The sequence below is a fragment of the Neopsephotus bourkii genome, unplaced genomic scaffold (assembly GCF_033783945.1).
Source record: "Neopsephotus bourkii isolate Nb327-2 ecotype Australia unplaced genomic scaffold, CSIRO-AGI_Nbou_v1 NB_272, whole genome shotgun sequence".
NCBI lineage: Eukaryota > Metazoa > Chordata > Aves > Psittaciformes > Psittacidae > Neopsephotus > Neopsephotus bourkii.
This window is the reverse complement of record NW_026900781.1, coordinates 5,213,687-5,240,962: the sequence shown is the minus strand read 5'-3', so window position 1 is coordinate 5,240,962 and position 27,276 is coordinate 5,213,687. Positions and strand designations below refer to the sequence as shown.

Below are 27,276 nucleotides of genomic sequence, written 5' to 3'. Positions count from 1 at the left end.
CCCCCCTTCCCCCCCCCCCCCCCCAAGACAAACTTGCTGTCACTGCACAGGTAAACCTCGCAGAGCTTTCCCGTACTACGCATTACAGGCAGATGAAATGTTACAGAACACGACAGCATATTATGCATTTCTCTGTCCCCCTTTAAAGGGCCTATTTTCTCAGCCGGTAATTTCATGTTTATAGGATGCAGAGTCATGTAAGCAATGCTTGCTTGTTCTTTAAAAAATTGTGGTTTTTTAGGGGTGTTGTTTTGGGAGGGGAAGTGGGGAGAAAATGAGGATACAACTGGAAGTAATGGCCTTTCTTACACTTACATGCATGAGCTGCTCTCTTTTTCTCTCTTTCACCCCAACTCCCATAGGGCTTACAGCAAAAATATGTTTGTGATTCTGTTCTGCCTTTCAAAATGGGAGGCCTCTCTCAATATTAAATATGTTTACCAAACTTCTCAGTGGATGATAAATGCCACCTTTTCTTTTTCTACCCCTGTATACACAGTGAAACTGCTGCCAGGTCCTTTTACCTTCTCAGATAAAGGGCCTCACAGTGGCACCATACTGTGATCACCTGGTAGTCACCAAAATGACTTGCCTGGTGCCTTGCTCAGCATTTGGGTAGTTTGTAGCCTCCTAACTGTAAAGGCAACAGCATGCAAGAACAATGACCTGTGTCAGAAGCCAACATAATACAGAGAAATACTGACTTGTGCCACTGATCCAGAAGGAAAGCTCCCAGGGTGGGGGTGGGAAACAGCCACCATTTCCTTGGGTGTTACGCAGCAACGTAGGCAAATCTTATGTAAATGAAACTGGTTGGTTTTCCTTTCTCTACTCTCCAACCTCATCCACACCCATACAGTGGTCAGTAATGGTGCAGTGACGTTTTGGAGGGTTTTTAGGCATTAAACATTGCCTTAATGTTTTTTTTTCCCTCCCTCTAATTGGTTATAACTGGGGAGGGGAGCAGGGGGAGGAGGGCTACAAAAAAGAAAGTTATTTTCTGTATTGGGGTGTCCCAGCTAATTTTTCACTTACATGGATATCATCATGTCATTTCCCTTTCCCTCCCAAATCAATTTCTTACTGCTTGAGAGGAGAATGAAGCACCAATTCACTTGATTTGTATCAGCTTGATTTGAAACTTTGTAAAAATGCCCATTCTTCCCTTCCCTTCCCTTTACTTTTAGCAGAATTCCTGAATGACGCTATTGCTGCCATGTCCGTCACTGTCAGCTTGAACAAGGAGGTTGCAGCCTGAAACAGAGAATTGAGAAGTCTCAAATGTAATTTTGTTGGTTTTTTTTTTTTAATAAAAAATTACAAACTGATCTCTATTACCGCAAGTTAACATTCATGATGCAGCACTGTAGTATAAGGGTTTTATTTCCACTTCCTTTCTGTATGTGCTGGAGCATATTTACATTTAATTCTCCTAGGCTCTCTTTCTTTGTGTTTTACTCCCTGTGAAAAGAATGCCTTTGATAATACCATTTTAAATATGCTTTCATATTTCTGGGCCATACTTTCTCATACTCCGTGCTTTGCAGCTTACATGATAAACTGTGATCTTTTTCATGTTCCCGACGATGTTGTGGAAAACAGCAGACCGCTATAGAGCTCTTTTGTGGCTTAAACCTTTTATTTTATTGATTTTAATTTATTTTTAATATTCTCATCTCCTATAACTGCAATGCAACTGAAGTTTAGCCGTTAAATTCTCATGTACTTTCCTAGGAGGGTGTGCAAGTCTTGGAACTGTTTGTTCACTTCGTATTAAAGATCTCTTTGGTACTCTGATTGGAAAAGTGCTTTGCAGTGGAAATCTCTTGCTACCAATAAATCAGTAGTTAGCAGGACGAGCATTACTCAGAGTGGTATTTCAATGTGTGCATTATGAGCTGACGTCTATTCACTGTGCCAACCCAAATTCCAGTCCAGGTCTGCACGTAATGCCAATCGGATTATTGAAATCCAGGATATGCTGATCTGGAACAGCCTGTCAGGATGTACTCAAGGATCTAATCTTAACTCCAAATTTAGTTTAAAATACTAGTATTGTTCCTTTCCATAAAGCTTCATTCTCATTTTCTTCCTGAATTAACAGGCAAGCTAAACAGGTTATTACCTAGGTAAGAAAGTAGTATTATGACTAAAGTAGTATTATGAATGGCCACGGTGCCCAGGTGATTAGACAGCTCTGCAAAGTCAAGTAATTATATTTATTTATGTATTTATGTATGTATTTATTTATTTTAAACAACTGCCTACCTTTTTTTTTGCAGATCTAATAATACAATGTCAACTGGAAGGGTAAGAGCCAAAAAAAAGGCATGTTCTGCCGACCAGTCTCCAGACAGCCTTCCTGTGAGGAGTTCTGGAAGACAGGTATTGTTCATGCTCTGGTAGTTTTTATTTTCTTTTGGCATTTATAAAGCAAGTGGGCTTCACTGTGGGTAAGCTGGGACTTAGTTAACCAGAGAAAGGGAGCATTACTAATTCTGTGAATAAGTAGGCGAAGGGTACCATTTGTGAACACTATTCAGAAAAGAAAAGTGCTCAGTGTAACCTGTAAATACTGGTTAATGTGTTAAAAATACAACCACAGATTGCTGTATAGCCAGACAAAACTGTCTGCTCATCCAGATGAGGCCTAAATCAACACAATACACAGTACCTTTGAGGCCCAGAAGAGACATTTGGTATATAGCTTTATATCTGGAATCCAAAAAATGCTGCAAGCCTACGCTAGTATTTTATTTGAGGCGCAGATAAGATTGCCACTAATTAATATCAGTAAGTATGTGAAGAAGAGATTTTCTGAAGGAGAAACCGAATGGATGATGAGGCTTGACTCATTAGCATGTGATGGAGCTTAAAATATGATTTAAACTGGAAGCTTTGCTTATAATTTCTCCACTGGATCACATAGACTAAGGGAGGACATTTTTAGCTTTAAATGATATTTCCAGTCTTACGAGTTGTTTTTTTTTTTTGGGGGTAGAAAAACTGACCTAGTTTGACAGCTGTTTCATGCGGCAGCTATTTCACAATGGATACAAACATTTTCATTAATACCGCTTTAGCCATTTGATGCTACCCACGAGCTGCAAAACTCTCCAAATGCCATCTTCTAGAAGATGCATTTGTGTCAATTCTGGTCAGATTTCAACTGCTCTTTATTAGGTGAAGAAGAAAGCAGCTGAAGCAGCAGATGATGATGATGATGCATCAGAGAAGAAATACAGAAAGTGTGAAAAAGCTGGATGCACCGCAACATGTCCTGTTTGCTTTGCAAGTGCAGCTGAAAGGTTTGTTTCTTTTTACCTGCATATTCCATAGACTTTTCTAAACTTGCAGCTGAAATACAGGATCCCAACTATATTCTGAAAAATCCCTTTATTTCTAAATGTAGAGGGAGAATCAAAAGGTTCTCATAGGAGTCTTAAGATTCCAGGAGAGTGTCACAAGTTATTTGTGTTAAGGATAACTTTCTGCTATGCAAGTTGCCAATTCAGATATAGAATATCTTTAGAATACATTTATTTATGTTATTAGTGGTGTCTTCTGGAGCATGCCTTGTTTCTGTGAAACTGATAGCATGTTAGTGTAATCTGAGAAAGTTGACCTTGCTTTCAAGATGGAAAATGAAACAGTCATTTACTGCAGAATGTCTTTATCGCTCTTGTTGGCATGCTTTGCAGTCTGAGGTGAGATTCTGACCTGGAAATTTTAGGTCTTTGGAGACAGTCACACTTACTCGAACAATTTGTTTTTGAGTTGTTCATGGCTTCTGTGTACAAGTCCGTTTGCATTCTGACCATGGCAGGACTGAGATGCTGGCAACATGTATCTATAATAAGCAACATGTTAGAACTCATTTTGCAGTAGATGGACGGTAATTATATAGCGTTCCTCCCTTCCTCCTTAACTGAGACAAACTTTCCCTGTTTTGTTTGTTTCCCAATGATAAAATTCAGTGCTTCATTTCTGTGTGGATTGTTCTTTGGTGGCAGGAGGTCGAAGTATTCTGGATGTTGGCATAGGAAAATCAAGTGTTTTGCCAGTTTTATAAGAGAGTTGTAGGAGAAAAGAGCACCTGAGATATCAGCATTGGTGATTTTGTTTTTATTAAGGAAACGATAGTGCTTAGTCATCTTTTTGAATTGTTATCTTAATATTTTGATTTCCACCCCTCCTGCTCCCCCAAGTACGTACTTTCAACATTATTTATTAGAGATGAGATAATTTTGTGGCTATTTCAGTTAGTAGCTTAGGTCACTGCTTTTTACCTCGTGCTTTTTACCTCATGCATTTATCTTGAAACATTTCATAGAGTTTAATAATAATTTTCTAAGTGAAGACTGATGTCTTTGTCTGACAAATATAATCTTTGTTATAGAATTATAAAGTAGTTAGGGTTGGAAAGGACCTTAAGATCATCTAGTTCCAACCCCCCTGCCATAGGCAGGGACACCTCACACTAAAATGAATAATTTAATGGATATTTTAAGGATAATAAAATAAATGGATAATTTAATGGATAATTTTGTTAACTGATATTTCTATCTGAGAGTAATAAATGCCCAGAATGTGCAACTGCTTCCTGAGGGTTTTCTCATTGGGTTAAAATCGCAGCCAACTCAGTCATGTGAAAAAAATAAGCAACATCTGTTTTGTGTTCAGATTTGCTGTTATACTTTTGTCATTTGTTCTGGGGATGGGATGTTATAATGATTTATGAATGAATTGATCACACGTACAAGGAAAATACTATTTTAAATGATACCTCCCACCCCAGAACAAAATGGAACAAAGGAACTGTAAGTTCCTGTGGAGAGGGACTTGTTGTCTTATAAATTTGTAAAATGCTTAGTGTGTCACAGCACATACCATAAGAGCAAATGTATTTCATGTTCAGGAAACGTCTGCTTAAAGGGTATTAAGGCAGGCTCAGCTGACCATTGTTAGCGGGAGGTTGCTGGAAGGCAGTCCAGCTATAAAACTGCACATTGTGTACATTTTGCCTCTGTTGCATCTGGTGTTGCTTAGTTTGGAAAATGGAAATGTTTGAGACAATTGAAATGATCTTATTGTTGTTCATATGACTTCAGCGCCTTGTGCGAGTCAGCCTTCATGAATGTAACATAAAGCCCTGGCTTGTCCTGAATGTTTTGTTCATGTTCTAGAATGTGCTGCTGTCAAAAGAAAGATTTGATTTATTCTTTTTTTCCCCTAAATGTATCATAAATCTATTTCTATGTCTCCTGTGTTACAGATGTGCTAAAAATGGGTATACATCTAGATGGTATCATCTTTCCTGTGGGGAACACTTCTGCAATGAATGTTTTGACCACTATTACCGAAGGTAGATTTGCCAGTTAAGGTTGTGCTTTTTCAGTGCTTACTAAAATTTGTCAGTCCTTTCAACTGCTGAAACATCACATACATAAACATAATACAAAGACTTCTCCTCTGTGCTTGCTTTATTCGAAGTAAAACTTAAATATTGGTGCTAAAACTGCAGGTGTTTTATGGACTAATCATCAACTTAAACACAGCAGCATGAATAAAATGGTTACTTTAGGCAGGCTGGTGTGTGTATACAGTTCTCCTGAAGCTTTTGTCATTTTTAAAAACAATGTCAGAAAATTTGAAATAGAATAACACTTTCAGGTAAATCTATTTTCCTTTATAAAGCAAATTTACTTTACAGTGTGAGTTCAGGAGACCTTGCCTCTCTGTAACATCAAATCAGTGAGCAGATTTGACTCTTGCAGTTCAGTGGCCATGAAGACTGGCCAGGCTCACAGAGTGCATGCAGCTCCAAGCTCCTTCCTGTTTGAGAGGGAGTCAAGTCCAGTCCAGCTCTGCCAAGACTTTCACATGTTAATGTGCTCAGCAGTACCTGTGACTCAGTCCAGGCCTTAGATACCAGGAAGTGTGCTTATGGTCAAAAAGACATACTGGTCAGGATGCAATTTATTGCTGTCCTAAGAAGCATGACTCTCCTTTTTTAATAGGAAAAATATAGGACTCTGTACAGCCTTATTTCTCTGTCCTTACAAAAAAAGTTTTAATTTTAGAGTAACTGCTGTTGCTTAAAATTAACTAGATAATTAGTTTTCTGACTGCTTGCTCTTTTTTCTTAGCCATAAAGATGGTTATGAGAAATACACTGCCTGGAAAAGGATTTGGACAAGTAATGGTAAAAGTGAGCCCAGTCCAAAAGCCTTCATGGCTGATCAGCAGCTTCCATACTGGGTAAGATGGAGGGTGATTTATTTAATAGGATATATTTCAATGTGAAGTTCTGATGTGAGTTTCTGATATTGTCTGTTCAAGCAGCAGGTCAGTTGAGTTTTTTTAGGGGTTTTCTAGTATTAGAGTACTGTGGAAAAGCTCAAGATAATAATTCTGATCAGCTCTAACATCGCTGATCTCCAGACCCCACAAAGGACAACCTTTGGTCACTTTTCAGTGAGTGGCAGCTTAGATGTGTGACATTCAGGTAGAGTAAGACTTGGCAGAGAAAAGGGAGCTATAAGAAAGTACAAGTGTTAAAGACTTCCAAACCAGTTTTTTTTTAATTCCCTGGTAAAGAGAGCAGAAGAAGAGATTGGAATGCAAGCAATATTGTTGTTGGGGGTTTTGTTTTTGAAGCGGTGAACAATGTGCTTTTGCAATAATGCTTGCAAAACCCACTGAAGGCTGTAGTAACTGGGTGTGGAATTAATTTCGAAGTTAGGTTCTGTGGAGAAATTCCATCTTACTGGAGATGGGCACAAGGTTTCTGTATATGACCTGAGAATTACATGAGAACGAATTTAACAACTGTATTTGACAACTGTCTCACATCTCCTTTCTAATTGGTTAGTTATGCTTCATTAATCTTATCTGTAATCAGGCAGCAACAAGTAAAAACATGTTTGTTTTCTGACTTGTAGGTGCAGTGCACAAAGTCAGACTGTGGTAAATGGCGTCAGCTGACAAAGGAAATCCAGCTGACACCAGAAATAGCAAAAACCTACAGATGTGGTATGAAACTGAACAATTCCACCAAGGTAAAACAGAAGAATTTGCTCATACTGAAACTAACAACAAGTTGGTATTTCTTGTTTGCAGACATTAATTTCTTTTTTGCTGCTTAATGTTTCTAATATCAAAATGATTGATGGCCTGGAGAGCTGCATGGTGGCAGGCCTACATGCTCAATAAGCTGTAATCAATTTCTAGCAAGTCTGTCATGGGGCTTTACATGAAAACTCTCAGCTATGACATGAAATTAAGTCCTGAAATTTGGAGAAGCCCTTACAGTGCCATAGACTCTATATAGTTAAAAACGTAACATGAAAAGACTGACCATATGAAATTTTGAAGGGTCAGCATTTAATCTTGATAAAGATACTCTTAAAATAAATGAGAAACTGTCCTTTATGGTCAAGACTGGAAGAGTCTTTGGAAAAAGTGAAATAATTTTTCCATAAAGTTCCTTTTTTTTTTCCTCCTTCATTTGTTTGTTTCAGTGTTCCCCTTCATTTCATGGAATAGAACATATATTTTAATGTCTGATCAATAGAAACTAACTTAACAAATGAGAAACATTTTCTGGCCTGTTTTTAATTTACGGTCTATTGAGTTTTTTAGTTATGTATATGTTACGCTATTTTTGACTAACATAATCATCTTTATTGCAGAAGGCTAATACCAACACTTTAAGTTTAGACAAATTACTTTGTTTTTTAATTTTTGTTGTACAGCTTAAGAATATCTGTGATACTGTTTGGTTTTCTTTCAGGGCGAGGGCTCAGACCAGTGTTCCATGCCTGAGGACTTGGTGAGTAGTGACTGTTCCTCCTCATTTGTTCTAGAATATAAAAGCATTCTTAAAGCATGGCATATTTCTTTCATTTTCTTGGTCCTTTGGCCCATTGTAGCAGCATTTACGCATTTTGCTCAGGAAATTGTCAGACACTATTTGCAGCAGAGCCTAGGGCCTTCTACTTTCTCATCTTTTTCCTCTTCAGCCCTACCATAACAATTAGCTTTTAGGTGATTTGTGGTGTCTTTGAGCTGTGGCCTGTGATTCAAGGTTTACTCCTAATTCTCATTTATGATCGAGGCAAAACAGTCTTCAGTTGCCAGCTTTCAAATAGAATTCCCCATCCTAAAATTTCCCTGTCTTCCAGGTGGTTTCTATCTTTAGTCAAGCTAGTCTCCTCTTTCTAAAGACTGCAAGAGAACATCCAAACATGTTTTCTTCTCCCTCATAACACAAGACTAGACTTGATGTATGTTGGTATTTCAATGGGTTTATGATCATGTAACCCTGCATTTCAGATATAGTATCATCTGATGTTCAGTAAGCCAATGTTGACAAGTGTACCTGAGGTACCTCTATCCCAGGAAACATGTTTAAGCTTTTTGTGGTCTCTTGTAGAAGCTTCGTAGATTGTTTCCTTAATGTATGTTTGACTTGTAAACTAAGACTGAATCATTAGCGTTTTTTAGGATTTTAGGTCTTTGAAGGGGATAGCAGAACCTAAATTAAATTGATCAGTTGGCATAGACTTTCCTAAATTCAGATTTTTGGATGAATAAAAGCCTGTGGATATTTTATAAAGGGCCTGATAAGGCACAGATGTGTTGTCATGGCATGTCTCATCTGTTTGCTTTCCACGTGGATGTGGAGTTTGTGAAGTTTCACCTCCATTTCTGAGGAAGTGATTAATGCTACAGGTTTTCTATGTCAGGCTGAGGAAGGGGAAAGAGGGAGAGAAAATGTCTTTATGTCTTGCAATTTGGAGACTGGTACTTTAGTGCTTATTGGACTCAGTTTTGGAGGGAGGGGGGAATTGGTTAATTTTCCCAGCATTTTCAAAGTACTGACATGTTCTCTTCTCCCCTCTTTCCTTCACTTCTTGCTTGGCCAGAGAGTGGCTGAAGTTTCAGACCATTGGTGGTACTCCATGCTCATACTCCCTCCCTTGCTGAAAGACAGTGTGGCAGCTCCCTTTCTAGCTGCATATTATCCCGACTGCGTGGGCATGAGTCCATCCTGTACCAGCACCAATCGGTTACCTGGTGAATCCAACCTTGTGAAGTTAGAGCACTTAAAGAGCGTGCCTAATTTGACTGGTAAGGGCCATCTGCAGGGCTCTGTTGCTTAAGTAGTTGTGATAAATTTTGTCTTATAACTGAGCTTATAAGACACATAATGCTCCTGATTGGAAGTACTGGTTCTGTTCTCAGCACCGATACACACTCTCTGTGTAACTGCCTCTCTATTTCTTTGATGAAATTTACTCCTTTTGTAAGGTAAAGGTAATACATTTTGTATGGCTTTTCTTGAGGGAGTCACCAGAAACTGCATACCTTTTTGTTTACCACTTGTCATTTGTTTATAGAAATAGGAAATTAACATATGGGTACTTAAAGATTGTGTTCTTAAGGAAATGAAGATTTATCAAAACAAAACACAATTCTGCTAGTTTTGGTATTGTGGATCCTTGGGGCTTTGATTCCTTAAGGCACTCAGATTCTGTTTATTTTTTTGCTAATGACAGGTCTGAGGCTGACAGCCTGGGAGTGCAGACCTGCAGACTAGGTCAGGTACAGAGAAAGGTAATTCAGGATTCCAATACTCATCTCAGAGAGAGTGCTTTGAGGGAAGCTCAGCTTCTGTGTTGGCTTAGCAGGCTCTGCTCTCCTTATGTGCTGAAGAAAAATCTGTTCATCTATTCCACAGATATTTACCTGCTTAACAAATGGAAAACTTCATTGCTACCAATACTGCATGTGGAAAATGATTACTTTTAGTTACTGTCCACTCTGGGCAGTACTGGGAGTTGAAGCTAATGGGTTTAGGGTACTGCATGAGCCTGTACAGTGATGAACCTTAGACTCGAGTATAGATCCTGTTCCTTGTTGGACTCATCATGATATCTGAGGGCACATAGTGTTTCTCTGACAAAACTTAAGCTCTGATAGGTCCAAGACATACCCATCAGGTAGCAGGACAATAATTAATACTGCACAGCCTAGAGGGTAGGAGAGGAAACAGCAATTTAAATGAAATCATTCTAAAGGTGGCTAGAGGCTGGAAATCTTTGTTACTTATTTTTCTGTCTGAGGTCAATGGATCATCTGAAGAGGGAAAAGGACGTGGTGAAGATATATCAGAATATGACTGGTTCATGCTATGTCTTTATTCAGTTGCAGGCTTGAACAAGTATTTCCAGCCTTTTTACCAGCCCAATGAATGTGGGAAAGCACTTTGTGTGAGGCCAGATGTTATGGAACTGGATGAGCTCTATGAGTTCCCAGAATATTCACGAGACCCTACCATGTACTTGGCTTTGAGAAACCTGATTTTGGCTCTGTGGTATACAAACTGTAAGGTAAGAGATGCTAATAGTTAATTTGTTTACAAAAAATAGCTACTTTTTGGGGATGTGGACTCTCTTCTTGGATGTTCGGTGGCTTTGTTTTTTTTTTTACTAATTTTTAATTTTAATGCCTCGGAGCTTCTTTTGCAGTAAAATACAAAAGTTTTGAAAGTATTGAAACTCTACAGAGTGGACCCAGCTACTAACTTTTAAACAGTATTTGTGGGTACATTATGATTTTCTTTTTTTCATATGACTGTTGGTCAGGGATAGTCTTTTTACTTATGCTAACTCTGTGACACTGCCTTCAGTGGAATTACTGGAACTTCACATACGGAAGCTTTCAGATACTGATGTCTGTATTTATATGAAGGTGTTGGAGATAGATCTGTTTCTAGCTGGTATGCCATTTTGGAATAGATTTTACTGGAAAGTCATTGTGAGCATTGCCACTAGGTAGATTAATTTTGCAATCAGGGACGCATTTCAATTCCTATAGTAATGGAGCACACCATGGAGGTTGTGAGAATGTCTGGTAGACTCATCTGTTTTTGTGCCAAGTGAATCTAGCTTAATAAATTGTTACTTTACTGAGTACAGCTGGCTAGAATGAAACTTCCACACAACTTGCTTTTAAAATGCTCTCAGAAGGCTGATTCATGATTAATTTTACCACCTGGTTTACAGGTTAAATATGATGTGAATGCATGAAAAAAAATTAATATTAGAAAATCAACTTACTTTGTTTCTCCTTTGCAGGAGGCTCTTACCCCTCAAAAATGTATCCATCACATCATCGTTCGGGGGCTTGTGCGTATTCGCTGTGTCCATGAAATGGAGAGGATACTTTATTTTATGACAAGGAAAGGGCTAATTAATACAGGGATTTTATCAGTCAGTCCCGACCAGTATCTTCTTCCTAAAGAATACCACAACGTAAGTTGCTGTAGTAATCCCTACATTATTAGTGTTATAAAACTACATGGGACAGGTCATAAGTTTTGGTTCTGGATTTTTTTCTCATTTGCATAAACAACTGGAATATGTAAAATTACATCTGAAAGCAAACACATTGCATGTTTTTCACATGGTTCTCATCTGTCTTCAGTAGTTCTGGAAACCATTGGACTTTTCACAACAAGGTTTTTGTTTCCACTAAAATCTATGGAATTCATGGATTTGTACTTCCTTTGAGCTTTTCGGGTGGATGAGAACTGAGTGAAAAAGACATGATACACTTATGTTCTTCTCATGGCTTAACCTTACAATACACGTCTGCTTCCATATGTGAGGAAATTCCTATTCCATGTTAGTTTGCAAGAACTATGATTAAAGGGTACATGTTTATGACTACAATTCGCTTGACAGCACATATTAATTATCAAATTAATTAATGCATTTGGGAATATCCCCTAGAAATTGTAAGTTGCTTCATGTTTGGAAAGTGTATTTGTATGTTTTTAATTTATGAAATAGTCTTTACTACTCAACCCAATCTGTGATTGACATCCTGACAATGTAAGCATGTTTCTTGTCTGATAACTTCAGTTAGATTTTGTTACTTGGTTGGAACTTGATGATCTTAAGGTCCTTTCCAACCCTAACTATTCTATGATTCTGCTTGGCTGATAACTTCAGCTTTTTCCGTTAAAAGAAATTGAGACATCTGCTTTTAAAGTCCTTAAAAGTTGTAACTATTTTCAAAGCTACAATTTATCTTTTCTCTATATTAAAAGCACTGTCATCTTTAACAGTTATCACTGATTACTTTAGAGGACAAGAGAGCCTAGACTTCTGAAACCTACAGGTATTTTTAACTTTAGGAAGAAGAAAAATAAGTGTGCAATGATAATTTCTATTCTAGCTCTATTTTTAGTTTATAAATATTTTTTTATTTTTTAGAAATCTGTCATTATTGTTGGGGCTGGTGCAGCAGGATTAGCAGCAGCCCGACAGCTGCACAACTTTGGAATTAAGGTATGAAACTTTGGAGTACACTACTTAAAAAATTAGACTTCCTCTGCTTTGGAAGTGTTCTTCATTAAAATGAAAGAAAAAATAACAATTACATTCTTGTTACAGACATTTATGTATAGGGGAATTTTAATTCGTGTCGTGGTTTCAGCCCAGCCGGTAACTCAGAACCACGCAACCGCTCGCTCGCTCCCCCACCCCCTGCTCCCGGAGGGATGGGGAGGAGAATTGAAAGAATGTAGCTCCCATGGATTGAGATAAGAGCAGTGCAGTAACTAAGGTATAACACAAACCACTACTGCTGCCACCAGTAATAATAACGATAAGGGAAATAACAAGGGAAGAGAATACAACCGCTCACCACCCGGTGACTGATACCCAGCCCAACCGAGCAGTGATCTAGCCCTTCCGGGTAACTGCTCCCAGTTTATATACTGCGCATGACCTGCTGTGGTATGGAATACCCCTTTGGTCAGTTTGGGTCAGGTGTCCTGTCTCTGCTTCCTCCCGGCTTCCCTTCCTCCCTGGCAGAGCATGAGACTCAGAAAGTCCTTGGTCAGACTAAACATTACTTAGCAACAACTAAAAACATCAGTGTTACCGCGCTGTTCTCAGGCTGAGAGTCAAAACCACAGCACTGCACCAGCTACTAAGAAGGAGAAAAATGACTGCTACTCCTGAACCCAGGACAATTTGTAAAATCTAGAAGCTTATTGAGTAAATCTGCTGGTTTAAAACAGCATTTATTGGTATCTAAAATTCAGCAAAGCACACAGTGAGTATTTTACAAGGGCTTGGTTTGGGAGAATAGGGGAGATAGTCATGTCCAAAAAATGGGGCTGTAGATGATAATGCTGTTTAAATGAGGTGAAATATTCTTTCATTTGTGCACTTTACTATACTTCCTTGTTGCTTATTAAAACCAGGCAAATTTTATGTATTTTGCCTTTCTCATATTTGACAGTGTGATCTCACAATATTTACATGTTGACGTGATTGTACATTCCATGGGACTCTTTACGTATGAAGTGTTTGCAAAGCTGACGTTTAAGGAAATAAATAAGCATTTGACTTTCTAGATTGACATATTTATATGTTCATATATGTATATATTTATGACTCCCTGAATCCTACAGGCCCATTATCTCATTCTTTGGTTGCTAAATAGCAAACTGAACTACAGGCTTTCTGTACACCAAGTCTTTTGGAAAGCTATCCTACAGTAAAATACATAAATATCAACTGGCAAGAGGTTTTTTAAAACATATGATACATTATAGATATACACACACACTGTTGGTTTCTACTGCTCTGGAGAGATGATGTTTCTCTAAAAATAAAAAGATAACATAAGTAGGTGTTAACGTAATCAGTCAAATATCTACCTAGTCCAGTATCCTGTGTCTGTGACAGGTAGTGGATGCTGAATGAGTATGAATGGTGGAAATACATGAGAACGGGGTTTTCTTGGAATATTCCAGGATCAAATTTCTCCAAAAGGTAAATGGATTTCCTCAGATGGACACTGCACCGAAATGATTGTGCTTAATAGACTCCAGCACTTAAACATATATGTAAATAGCCTTAAATTCAATTTTGAGATGTCCTGAATACATCTTAAGCCTATTTTTGTTAGGATAATTTCTTAAATTAACAATTGTTTTATATGTGTATATCCTGTAGGGCAACCTTTCAAAGACAATTTAAATGTTTCATTTTCTCCTTTGCTCTGGAGTTGAGCAGATGTTTAATGTAATCAAATCCTACAATTTACTAAGCTGCATTGTGTCATAGGTCATCATCCTGGAAGCTAAAGACAGAATTGGTGGCCGAGTATGGGATGACAAGACATTCAAAGGAGTCACTGTTGGAAGAGGTGCACAAATCGTCAATGGATGTGTCAACAACCCAATGGCACTAATGTGTGAGCAAGTGGGTTCCCTGCAGTAGTCATGCATTATCACTACTGAAAAACTGTCATTAAAGCCAGGTTTGAGTGGCTGGATAAGGGTGGGAGTCCATTTTCATGGTACTGTTAAAACACCATTCTGTGTTGTAAGTAAACTCCATGTTGCTCTTGTATCTTTGATAACAGCTGGGAACAAAGAAGGGCTGTAGAATGGTACGTTATGTAAAGGAAAGCTCCAGCTTCAGAACCAGAAGAAACCACTTTTTCCCTATTTCTGGAAAGGATTTGCTGTCAGAGGCTACTGCTGTGTTGTCATAATATATACTTCTGTGATGTGCTTGCCTTTGCTCAGCCTCTGTATTTCTAGTTCAATTCCACACAAGTTGATTATGTCCAACAGCTACTAATGTAAACACATTACAGTTAGATTTTTGTTTGTTTTGTTTCATGTGGGTGTTTTGGGGCAGGGAGCTGAGTATCTCCAAGTGGAACCAGAGTATGGATTTTGTTCAGAGAGGCTTGCAAATCCAGCCAGTATAGTGCTCTATAGTGTCATAAGGGGATTTTTTCATGAGGATATTTGGTTTTTTTTAATCATGTTTTAGTTATGCAGTGAGGAGCAATGGCTTCTGAATATCCTGGGTGCCCATCCCTTTTTGGTAATTTGATATTGTCTTTCATTCGAAGTACAGCTCTATCTATCTTGAGAATGGATCTGCAGTGATGACCAGCAGCCTAGAGAGTTGTGAGGATATGTGAAAAACTGGAGTGCACCCTTATGTAACAGGGCCCTAGGAAGAAGTCAGTGCTGTATTTGCTGTTTTCTTTAGACTGTAGAACATAAAAACATCTTTATTCTGATTTAGTTCTGTTGTGTGTTTGATACAAGTTGGACAAGTAGAGCAAGGTACTCTAGAAGGTTTAATTCCAAATTTCTTTCTTTGCTTGCTTGCTTGTTAATAAAATTGGAGGTAATTGGCAAGCAACATCCTGTCAGTTCCTGAATGCAGGGAACTATTTGGCATCAGGCAGAAGAAAATTCTGGGGAATTATTTTAATGGCTATTTAAAGAATAAGATAAGGTAGAAATAAAGGAGACTGGTTCATCACGTTTGATGACCAGATCCAACATTTCTATACCAGCCCCTGGCCTGAGAGGGAAGTTGGAGATAAGGTTTCTGGAAATCCCTAATAAAGGAAGGAGGGATGAGGGAGGTGAAAACTGAAAAATCAATGGAATTAAAAATTGTTGGGTATTCCAGTTTTAAGACAATGAAAGTTGGAGTTAGTTTGACTAATTATCTAAAGTTATGGATATCTTTTAAGTGGTATCACTTAAATTTGAGGGATTTATGTTATTTTAAATAATTTTGAGCAGGCTATGCACTGTAGTTTTTCAATACTTAAAGCACAATAAAATGTCTTTTTCTTAAGCTTGGCATTAAAATGCACAAACTAGGGGAGAAATGTGACTTGATCCAAGAAGGCGGAAGAATAACAGATCCCACCATTGATAAACGTATGGATTTTCATTTCAATGCCATCCTAGATGTTGTCTCTGAGTGGAGAAAAGATAAAACTCAACATCAAGATGTTCCTCTTGGTGGTAAGTGTGAGAGGTATTGCAAATTGAAGATGTTGGCTGTATTCATAGACTTTATATTAGATTGGCTTTTACAGCAGACATTTTTAGAAGTGTATGGATATACATCTGACCTTAAATCCAGCGGTGATAACCTGGCTCTGTGGAGGACTGTTGTATACACACAGACCAAAATGTTGCTTGTAACTTTTAAGGAAGTCTAATTGGTAGGCTTTTATAATACTGTGTAACTTCTGATGTAGCATCTTGTTTTCATGAGGTAGCATTTTCAGTGTAACTAGTGGCAGAAGCAGTTAAAAGGATGTGTTCCTTGCTGAAGCAGGACATATTTGTTGACAGCTCTTACACTTTTTGATTAATCTTTCTAAAAAATAGTCTGATTAAAGCCTTCTGCTGGCAAGAATTTTCCCATCTCCATTGGTAACGCCTCCCACCACACAGCATACAAGCACATTCAACAACAACAACAACAAAAACTTACTCAGAAATGTCTGCCTTCCAAATCTTTCCAGCTGGATTCCGTAAGACAGAATTAGCAGCTCCTATGTTCCTCAGTGAACTCTGGATTAAATTCCTCAGCTTTTTTGGTTTTGTAAAAATTCAGCAAGAATTTATTTGCAAGGATTCTCCATTATCTTACAGTGTATTTTCCTTCAAATATCTTCTACTGTATATTGATGATAGCTAAACAATTAATTTAAATCCTGTCTCAATTGGCTAGCCCAGCTGTGCTGTCGCAGTGTTTCTTTTCTTATTTTCTTTGAAATAATTTTAACCTCTATTTTACCTTAAAACTTCCCATTTACTAGGGAAACCTGTGATCAAACACCAGAGTTGTTTATCATCAGAAAGTTCCTGCCTTTTTTTTTTTCCTATGAGAAGAAAAACATCTTGGCGCAAAATAGCAATAAGCATGAAAATCTTGTGATCCAGAGAGCAGCATATTGAAATGTAGCAGGACTTTTGACTAATCATGATATATCCTTGTTTTAAACGTGTTCTTTCACAGAAAAAATACAAGAGATCTATAAAGCCTTTATTCAGGAGTCTGGTATCCAGTTCAGTGAGCTTGAAGAAAAAGTATTACAGTTCCATCTCAGTAATTTGGAGTATGCCTGTGGCAGCAACCTCTCTCAGGTGAGTTTTGATAGCTGTGTTCTGATGTGGTTGAGCTTCATAGGAAACAGGGTTGGAGGCAACATTGAGATGATCCATCCCACGGTCCCAAAGGATCAGCTACCCCTAAACTTCCTGTGTCCCAAACATGTTCTTCAAAAGCATTGAGATACAGACTACAGTGCTGCCTTAGGTAATCTGTCAGGAGTTCATTACATACTTCCAGTGAGATCCTCCTTAACACAGAAGACGAAAGTAGATGGTGCAGTGTAGTAGGACATCTTGCTGAGATACTGGGTGGTAGGATTCACAGGAGAGTTACTCCTCCTCAGATATTGTCTGTGACTTCTGCTTCTCAGTTCTGTGTTTAAAAACTGAGGTATTTCTCTACCTTGCTAGGTATCTTGAGAATAAATGCATTTAAATTCTGAAGTGTTCCAACACCCTGATGGTGGGCCCCAGTTCAGCACTCCTAGGTATTCTGTTGACTATGTGATACTTAGCTTTCCTTGCAACTTCAGTTTTAACCAAGCAGGTTCAGGAAATTGATATCAGAGTATGATGTTGTTTGCACTGCATTATTTACTCAGTCCTGTTGCTTGGGTTAAAGATGTTTAGAGTCAATTGTAGTGGGACAGCTGACTGATCTGTGCAGATGCACAAATCTGAACTGAGAAGCACATAACATAATAAAAATCTGCAAGACTGGGCAGCCAGTGGAAAACAGTTTGATGTGTCAAGCTTTCACACTTCATAAACACCCAAGGAAATAAGAGAGATGTTAAAATCTGTGTTACCTTCAATTTTAAACTCAAAATATGAAGTAAATGCACCTGCAGTGATAGGAGCTGGCATCTGAATAGCACTTTGAGAAGTGTTTCCGTTTTTTTTTTTTTTTTATTGCTTAGTGATATTTGCACTAAGCAATCACCACTTTTGTACTATGAGTTTGCAGGGGTGGGGGAGGTCAATGAAAGATACCATGGAGGAGCCTCTGAAGTAACAGAAAATTTCCACTGAGATCTTTCGGTATCTCATTTTTCCCTTCCTGTTGGGAAATAAAATATTTCCATTTTTATTTGAAGCTTTAAGACTGTAAAATCTGATTTCTTTGCTAGAGACAGAAAACCAAAATAAATACACTGAAACCCACCTGAAATTTTGTACTGCTTTCCTTGTTTTCTCTACTATGCAGATCTATAAAGTACCTGCTATTGACCAACTCACATTACAACATTTCTTAATCTAGCAATTCATATGCTGTACAGTGTCCTTAGCTAAACGAGCTGTTTGGTTTGTCAGTATTTCCATACATTCTGGGGATACGCTTTTTGGTTTTTTCCAGTTGTGAAGGGAATTAGGGTGGCTGCTTCTAAACTGTGGGACTTTTGATAGCAGCCGTATCACCTCACCAGTAAACACAGCTAGTTATGTTCTGTCCACAGGTATCTGCACGCTCATGGGACCACAATGAATTTTTTGCACAGTTTGCAGGAGATCACACTCTTTTAACTGTGGGATATTCTACTGTGATTGATAAATTGGCAGAGGGGCTGGACATCCGGCTGAATTTCCCAGTGAGTCTGGAAAATGTTGATGTGGTGCCTGTCTGGGATTGCTTTGAAGCACAAAGTCATATCTTTGTATTCTTTTGGACCAGACAAATATGTGCCTGTGATTATTTCGACTTGTCTTTAATAATAAAGAGAGGACAATTTCACCATTTCTGGAAATCCTCTTTGAGAACTATCAGTACTTAAATGTTATGATATGATGAGCTTATATGTTAGAATCACTATGAGTTTTGTTTTCAGCTTCCATGGAGGCTTTTTTTTTCTTTCAATATTTCTTGGAAAACCTTTGTTCTTCAATTCCTAGTTTTCAGACTGGTGCTATATTTGCTATTGTCTGAATTTGCATCCATCGCATATGTATATTTTTGTAGTATAACCTTCAATTCGTCTCTCGACAGGTACAGACTATTGACTATTCTGGTGAGGAAATACAGGTCACTACTGCAGATGGAACAGTGTGGACAACACAAAAGGTACCTAATATGCTTCAGGATGACATTAAATATTGAATATTCAATATTGACCACAGTACAGTCCTTTTTTCTTTTTTTTTTTCCTTCCCCATCAGAAGACTTATTTAGTCCAGTTTCTTCCCCCAAAGATGAAAACACTATATACTTTAGTGACCCATATTTGGATGTCCTAGAGCTTATTTTTCATTAAGCATGCTTGAGTTTTGGGTACTAGTTAATTTGAAGAACTAAACACTATAAAGTTAGTAATAAAAATGTGAAGCAAATAGATTTTTATCTGGTCTTTGAAGTGATGATTATGTTTTCTAGCTCTATTCCCTGCTCACAGCTTTACCCTATTTAGCCAGTGAATCTGCCCTATTAAAATTTTTCCCTTTGGCTTGCAGGACTTGACAACTTGTATTTCATTGTATCCATGCTGGCTTCATGCTGTGTAATTTAGCCTTTAGTGATTTTTAAAATTATACATGAATTTGATCAAGGCTGGATTGACATCAACAGTGTTACTGAGCATATTTTAAAAAGAAGGGATCTGTGAAGGAAGAAAAAAGAAAGCAAAGACCATCTTCTCTCTCTTTCCAAAAAGGGCAGTTTTGTTAATATGAGAGCCACTGATTATAATTTGTGGGAGGTATTAAAATTAGTAGCAAGGTTACCCACTCTGCTACAAACAATTCAACAGACTACAACTTAAATAGAGTGAACTGTAGGACCTGTTCTCTCCTGAATGTAAGTCATGAGTTTCTCATTAATGGGGAGTAAAACTAGACACTGGTCAAAAGATGTCTGGTGAGTATTATGCTGCATCTTACAAGGATAATCCAAGATAGTCAAGACAATGCTGCAAGGCTTAAGTGCAGTAGTTTTTGCTACTGTTGTAATTATTTCTTTCAGGTATTAGTGACTGTACCACTGGCTCTTCTTCAGAAAAATGTCATTCAGTTTAATCCTCCACTGTCAGAAAAAAAAATTAAAGCCATTAATAGTTTAGGAGCAGGAGTCATTGAGAAGGTAAGTAATTTCAGATTATATTTAATTTTCTTTTCATAGAAACACTAGCTGCTTTGTCCCTGTTGCCTTTACTGCATATCCCTCAGGAATTACTATGCATTTGGTTTTCCTTGTATACACTAGCCTAGAAGAGCAAAATGCTATTGGGGATGACATATATTTCTCTTTCTTAGATTTCCAAACTTAATCGGTTTTTTAAAGAGATTGTTTGCAGAATCATTTCACAACTTAAACATTTTAGGTTTAATTTTCAGCAAGCCTTCATGATGGTCTTAAATCTTCCAAAATTCAAATAATATGCTTATTCTAGGTCCTTTAGACATAATAAATACATAAGCTATTTCAGAAGAATGCTGAAAGTTGTGCATTTGACCAGTGTAAAATCTTCTACCCTTTCCTAGCGCAAATACAACTTCTCCTGAAATGATCCCTAGTAAGATCACAAATGTGCACTCAGAACAAAACAGTAACAGAAGTAATGCCGGGAACAGCACTGTAACAATGTTGAAATTTCAAGCCAGGGTTCAGAAACCACAGAGCTTGGGATCACCAAGTTCTACATTAGGTTTTTAAAAATTCTGTTGAATTTCTTGAGCATTTTCCATAGTGAACTGACAGTCTGTGCATTTGCAGTTTGTGAGACTAGCATCTTTTTCTCTTCCCTGTCCCTCTTGGAGAACGGACCCACATATTCTCTGTTGAGACCCTCTCATAGAAATGGATGTCTCTACTTGAGTGAAAAAGGGACAAAGAATTAGAAGAAGAACATAGACCATATCCAGTTTTAACTTTTGTGTTATGTAATGCTTTAATTTCATCTCCCTCTAGGTTGCCTTGCAGTTTCCCTACAGATTCTGGGACAGTAAAATTCAAGGAGCTGATTTTTTTGGTCATGTTCCACCCAATTCCAGCCAGCGTGGGCTCTTCAGCGTTTTCTATGACATGGATCCAGAGGTATCATGCGCTAACTGTATTTTCTATTGGCCTTTCAGAAATTCAGTCTGGAATCTAGGTGTGACAATTACTGAACAACAAAAGTTTTCTTTCCCACATTCCTGCAACTGTCCCAAGAAGTGGAAGCAGTGTTACTTATCAAACAAAATCTGATTGATACTTCTTTGTAATAAATGGGAATGTTTTCTTACTTTTGGATACAAATAATATAGCAAGTTAATACTTTCATTCTCAAAAAATTCTGTTAATACCTGACTATAGATGTATCAGTATGGGACAAAGTCTACCAGTCACTTCCAGTTTAGGACTTCTGTTCCCTTATTTAAATTAGTTAAAAATCCTGTTAAAAAGATCATACTGGTTTATTAACACTTAATGACTTGCACTAGCCTGAATAGCTATGTGGAATCACAGAAGACCAACACTAGGCTTTGTATGAAACTGAGGTCTGTAGGATTAGTCCCAAACTCCTGAATTTCAAAACAAATTCAAACCAGTGCATTGACATAATATTTCTTTTCCCTGCCAGTTCCAAGCAGACATGACACATTTTTATCTTACCTTTTATGTTTTTACAACTGCTGTTTACTACTTGGCTGCAGTTAAAAGGTCATTTTGTAACCTTATGGCTTACTCCAAAAGGAAGCCATCCTTTGAAGACATTACTATGCACTCTGTACCTGTACATGACTACCCTTAAGCAGAAGTTTTCTCTTCAATACTAAAGTTCATTCTACATGAGGTTTAATGTGCTGGTGCTGTCCAGAGACACTAGATACAATTTTTAACTTGCCTGATAGCTATTCTCTGCTGGAAGAATTGGGCCAAAATCTCCTGGTAAGAACTTAGTATTTGCCTAATCCAAAATGTATCTAACTAGTATTTTAATAGATTCTTTTTATTACCACCTTTTGAAACTGGAATTCAGTTGAGGTAGAATTTTGGCACAGAACTGGAGCTCAAGAGGTTTCTCATAAAGAATAACACCATAAATGTGAAATGTTTTGGTGTAGCTTTTAAATAGGTAGATAGGAAGTTTTCAGTTAATTCAGCAAGTTATAAATGGGGCTGACTATAACACAGATCTGTGAACAAGACGTCAAAGGATGTTAGTAACTGAGCATAAATACTGTAGAATATGCAGTCTTTATTCTAAGGAATTAAACCCACTTTCCTCTAGAACAAAAGTTGCTTGGTAGCTTAGAATCTCTGTCAATACCAATTAAAAGGGACTCTTCAAGAAATACTAGCCTATTAATTTCAAAATGATCTCATATGTTAATGTCTTCTTTTTAGGGCAAAGAAAGCATTTTAATGTCAGTGGTCACTGGAGATGCTGTGGAAAACATTAAAAATTTGGATGATAAACAAGTACTACAACAGTGTATGACTGTACTTCGAGAGCTGTTTAAGGAGCAGGTAAAGGAAGACTCTTACTAAGAGATGAATTAATTTGCCAACAGGCGTAAAGCTTTTGATCGCATTACTTCATGATGTATAAGAACCTCTGACGTTTAACTATTGTTATTTATGTTAGGGATAGGCTGGAGAGTATGGAACTCTGTCTGGGGGCAGGTGAGCAGTCGACAGAGAGTTTGTGGGTCAGGGGTAAAGGGAGAACAGCGATAGGAGACATTACTGTTGCAGACCGCCTGATCAAGAGGAACCTGCAGATGAAGCACTCTATAAACAGATAGGAAAAGCCTCACGCTCACAGGCCCTTGTTCTCATGGGGGACTTCAACCACCCTGACATCTGTCGGAGCGATGGTACAGCCTGGCACAAGCAACCTAGGAGGTTCCTTGACTGCATGGAAGACAACTTCCTTCTGCAAGTAATAGAGGAGCTGACATGGAGAGGTGCCATGCTTGACCTCGTGCTCACCAACAGGGAAGGGCTGGATGGAAATGTGACGCTGCAGGGCAGCCTTGGATGCAGCGATCATGAGATGGTTGAATTTGAGATCCTCAGGTAAGTGAGAAGAGCATGCAGCAAGCTCACTGCCCTGGACTTCAACAGAGCAGACTTCGGCCTCTTCAGGAACCTGCTTAGTAAGGTTCCATGGGATATAGCCCTAGAGGGCAGGGGGGCCCAAGACTCTTGGTTGGTCTTCAAAGATCACCTGCTACAAGCTCAGGAGTGTTGCATCCCAACTAGAAGGAAGTGCACCAGGAGGGCCAGGAGACCTCCGTGGATGGATAAGGAGCTGCTGAGGAAAATTCAAATGAAAAAAGAGGCTTACAAAAAGTGGAAGCAAGGACAGGAGGCCTGGGAAGAATACAGGGATGTTGTCTGCGAAGCTAGGGACCAGGTTAGCAAAGCGAAGGCCCAGTCAGAATTAAATGTGACTAGGGATGTTAAGGATAACAGGAAGGGATTCTATAGGTACGTAGTGAATAAAAAACAGACTAGGGACAACGTAGGCCCCCTCCAGAAGGTATCAGGAGAACTGACTGTACAGGATTTGGAAAGGGCTGAGGTTCTGAACGACTTCTTTGCCTCGATCTTCACTGGCAAAGGCTCTGACCGCACCATCCAAGTCTTGGAAGGCAGACGCAGGGACTGTGAGAATGAAGACCTTGGGCCCATTGTAGGAGAGGATCTAGTTTGAGACCATGTTAAAAACCTGAATGCACACAAGTCCATGGGTCCTGATGAACTCCATCCGTGGGTCCTGAAGGAGCTGGCAAATGAAGTTGATAAGCCACTGGCCATCATATTTGAAAAATCATGACAGTCAGGTGAAGTTCCCAGTGACTGGAAAAAGGGAAATATAACCCCCATATTCAAGAAGGGGAAAATGGATGACCCGGGGAATTACAGACCAGTCAGTCTCACCTCTGTGCCTGGCAAAATCTTGGAGCAGATTCTCCTGGAAGGCATGCTAAGGCACATGAAAAACAACAAGGTGCTTGGTGACAGCCAGCATGGCTTCACTAAGGGGAAATCCTGCCTGACCAATTTGGTGGCCTTCTATGATGGGGCTACAGAACTGATGGACAGGGGTAGAGCAGCTGATGTCATCTACCTGGATTTGTGTAAAGCGTTTGACACTGTCCCACACGACATCCTTGTCTCTAAATTGGAGAGACATCAATTTGATGGATGGACCACTCGGTGGGTAAAGAACTGGCTGGATGGCCGCACACAGAGCTGTGGTCAATGGCTCAGTGTCTGGCTGGAGACCAGTAACGAGTGGTGTCCCTCAGGGATCGGTGTTGGGACCGGTCTTGTTCAACATCTTTGTTGCTGACATGGACAGTGGGATTGAGTGCGCCCTCAGCAAGTTTGCCGATGACACCAAGCTGTGTGGTTCGGTTGATACACTGGAGGAAAGGGATGCCATCCAGAGGGACCTTGACATGCTTGTGAGGTGGGCTGATGCCAACCTCATGAAGTTTAACCATGACAAGTGCAAGGTCCTACACCTGGGTCGGAGCAATCCCAGGCACAGCTACAGGTTGGGCAGAGAAGAGATTCAGAGCAGCCCTGCAGAGAAGGACTTGGGGGTGCTGGTCGATGAGAAAATGAACGTGAGCCAACAGTGTGCACTCACAGCCCAGAAAGCCGACCATATGCTGGGCTGCATCAAAAGGAGTGTGACCAGCAGGTCGAAGGAGGTGATCCTGTCCCTCTGCTCTGCTCTTGTGAGACCTCACCTGGAGTACTGTGTGCAGTTCTGCTGTTCTCAACATAAAAAGGCCATGGATCTGTTGGAACAAGTCCAGAGGTGGGGCAACGAGGATGATCAGGGGACTGGAGCACCTCCCATATGAAGATCGGCTGAGAAAGTTGGGGCTGTTCAGCCTGGAGAAGGCTGCGTGGAGACCTCATAGCAGCCTTCCAGTATCTGAAGGGGGCCTATAGGGAGGGACTCTTCATTAGGAACTGTAGTGACAGGACAAAGCGTAATGGGCTCAAACTTAAACAGGGAAAGTTTAGATTGGATATAAGGAAGAAATTCTTTCCTGTTAGGGTGATGAGGCACTGGAATAGGTTGCCCAGGGAGGTTGTGAATGCTCCATCCCTGGCAGTGTTCAAGGCCAGGTTGGACAAAGCCTTGGGTGACATGGTTTAGTGTGAGATGTCCCTGCCCATGTCAGGGGGGTTGGAACTAGATGGTCTTATGGTCCTTTCCAACCCTAACTATTCTACTATTCTATTTTTCCTTTCTTAACAGTTTGAGAGAATATGCTTCCTTTGAGATACACTTAAAAACACAATGCTTGGTCTCTTGTGTGAAAAATGTGAATTGAAATATCTTAGATCTGTCTGAAGGAAAATGGTAATGAATTGAAAACCGGAAATGAACTGTCACCCTTGAAAGCATTTTTAGAAAGGCAAATGAATTAAAATCAGTACTTTGGGCACATAACATAAATATGCTTCTTTCTTAGCTGTCACTTTTTCTAAGAGATAGTTGATTGAGGGTATTTTTTTCATCACTGCTTCCAATACATCATAAAAGCTTTAAGCTAGATTATTATTTCCCCACCCCCTATGTAAAAAGCAACTAAAAATACAATGCCCCCCAAAACAAATCCCTTATTCTTGTAATAAGAAACAACCCTTGCTGAGCTGTCTTGGGATGGAAGTACAGGCAGAATGATTTATCAAGGGCCCTGTATCCTGAGTGTAAAAAAAAAAAAAAATCAGATAGAAATTTCTACTTCCCCCCCCCCGCTCATCATTAGGATAAAAACTAATAGGAAACTCGTGGAAATCTGGGGCAAGCAGAAGACGATCACTCAGCAATGTTACTTGCATTCCACTCTATAGACAGTAATGCCTTAGTTTAAATTACTTAGAGCAGTTGGATCCCAAGGAATGCTTGTGCTAATGCTCACAGGTGATCTCTCAAGTTTTATTTGAGATGCTAGAATTAATGATCTTGGAAAAAACTTTGGTGTCTGAAAGCTTGACTTTTCCTAGAAAACATACATTTGGTGATAGCTTTACAGTTACCAGAATCACATGCAAGCTAAGTCCACATACCTGCTATTGTGATCTCATGAGAATGTAGAGGCAGCAAACAGGTCTTTGGTTTTGGTGATGCTCTGGACTAGAAGAATGATTTTCATGTCCATCTCCATGCTTTATAGCAGTTGTGAATTTCAGTCATCTGTCCACAACACAGTGTGATTTTCAAAGAGAAGATAGCTTCCAGAGGTGTATGAGAACTTCTTCTGGGTTGTCCATGAAACCTGACACACTTAGTTAGCTGTTGTCTTAATTGCTTGAGCTTTAGTCTCTCATTTGCTACCTAAATGGAGCAGTCTATTTGTTGATATCAGATGTTGTGTAGGAGGCAACCAGAGGTGCTTCTGTTTACTTGTCACAAGCTCCTCAAGTGTAAGATACAGTTGTAGTTGACTAAGCCTTCAGACAATTGTTATCCAGGCTCTTTTTGGTAGAATTATGTGCAATTTTTATGCTGCAATGTGACAAAGAATACCCAGTATTACTGTCATGGTTTCGCTATAAGCACTATTGACTTTCTGGGTTGGTTTTTTCCTTTTTTTTTCTTTTTTTTTTTTTTTAATTTCTTCCTGAACCTGGTTTTCAAGCCAGCTCGTTTTCTGGTCTTAGATAAGTAATGTTATTTCTCCACTGGAATAAAGTTATCTCCAAAATGAAGATTACCATTTGACATTTAACACCTAGAAGTAGCAAAGCACCATGCCTTACCAAGATAGAAAGTGCTTACATTACATACACAAACGTGTTGAATCCTAGAATAGGTAGGGTTGGAAAGGACCTTAAGGTAACCTAGTTCCAACTCCCCTGCCACAGCTAGGGATGCCTCACACTAGACCATGTTGCCCAAGGCTCTATTGAACCTGGTCTTGAACACTGCCAGGAATGGAGCATTTCCACTTCTTTGGGCAACGTGTTCCAGTGCCTCACCACCCTCACAGTAAAGAGCTTCTTCCTCTTATCTGTCCTGAACTTCCCGTGTTTTAGTTTGAACCTGTTACCCCTTGTCCTATCACTACAGTCACTGATGAAGAGTCCCTCTCCAGCATCGCTGTAGGCCACCTTCAGATACTGGAAGGCTGACGATGATATTGGTATTTTACCTGTTTGCAAGAGTATCTATTTTGAGATTTTTTTTTTTCCCCCTCGTGTAGTATCCAGATTTGTTGCATTCAAAACAGTGCAGCTGTGATGTTTTGGGCATCAAGCACATCTAGCAAATAAAATTATCTTTGTGGTTAGTACTGTAATAAAGAAAATTGGAATTTAATTCTGAAATGTAATCTAATTTGTATAGTAA

General features: G+C 39.0%; 1 protein-coding gene and 1 long non-coding RNA gene across 3 annotated transcripts in view; one reads left to right on the top strand and one right to left on the bottom strand.

The window, feature by feature from the left end:
- KDM1B (lysine demethylase 1B) overlaps positions 1–27,276 on the top strand; it is a 31,971-nt gene that overhangs the window by 716 nt on the left and 3,979 nt on the right. For both annotated transcript variants that reach the window (XM_061346412.1, XM_061346411.1), the window contains exons 3-20: positions 2,283–2,385; positions 3,184–3,308; positions 5,276–5,365; positions 6,150–6,261; positions 6,945–7,061; positions 7,796–7,834; positions 8,931–9,135; positions 10,213–10,397; positions 11,145–11,321; positions 12,288–12,362; positions 14,154–14,291; positions 15,703–15,874; positions 16,881–17,008; positions 18,433–18,564; positions 18,960–19,034; positions 19,929–20,045; positions 20,874–20,999; positions 22,296–22,418. In XM_061346412.1, coding sequence (XP_061202396.1) covers positions 2,296–2,385; positions 3,184–3,308; positions 5,276–5,365; positions 6,150–6,261; positions 6,945–7,061; positions 7,796–7,834; positions 8,931–9,135; positions 10,213–10,397; positions 11,145–11,321; positions 12,288–12,362; positions 14,154–14,291; positions 15,703–15,874; positions 16,881–17,008; positions 18,433–18,564; positions 18,960–19,034; positions 19,929–20,045; positions 20,874–20,999; positions 22,296–22,418 — 2,226 coding nt within the window. In that variant the 5' untranslated portion in view covers positions 2,283–2,295. The remainder of the gene's footprint in view (positions 1–2,282; positions 2,386–3,183; positions 3,309–5,275; positions 5,366–6,149; positions 6,262–6,944; positions 7,062–7,795; positions 7,835–8,930; positions 9,136–10,212; positions 10,398–11,144; positions 11,322–12,287; positions 12,363–14,153; positions 14,292–15,702; positions 15,875–16,880; positions 17,009–18,432; positions 18,565–18,959; positions 19,035–19,928; positions 20,046–20,873; positions 21,000–22,295; positions 22,419–27,276) is intronic.
- Positions 1,096–26,833, bottom strand: LOC133208507 (uncharacterized). The gene is made up of 2 exons (XR_009724394.1): positions 25,995–26,833; positions 1,096–1,254 (listed from the first exon to the last, which is right to left on the bottom strand). It is a non-coding gene; the product is annotated as an uncharacterized LOC133208507 (long non-coding RNA).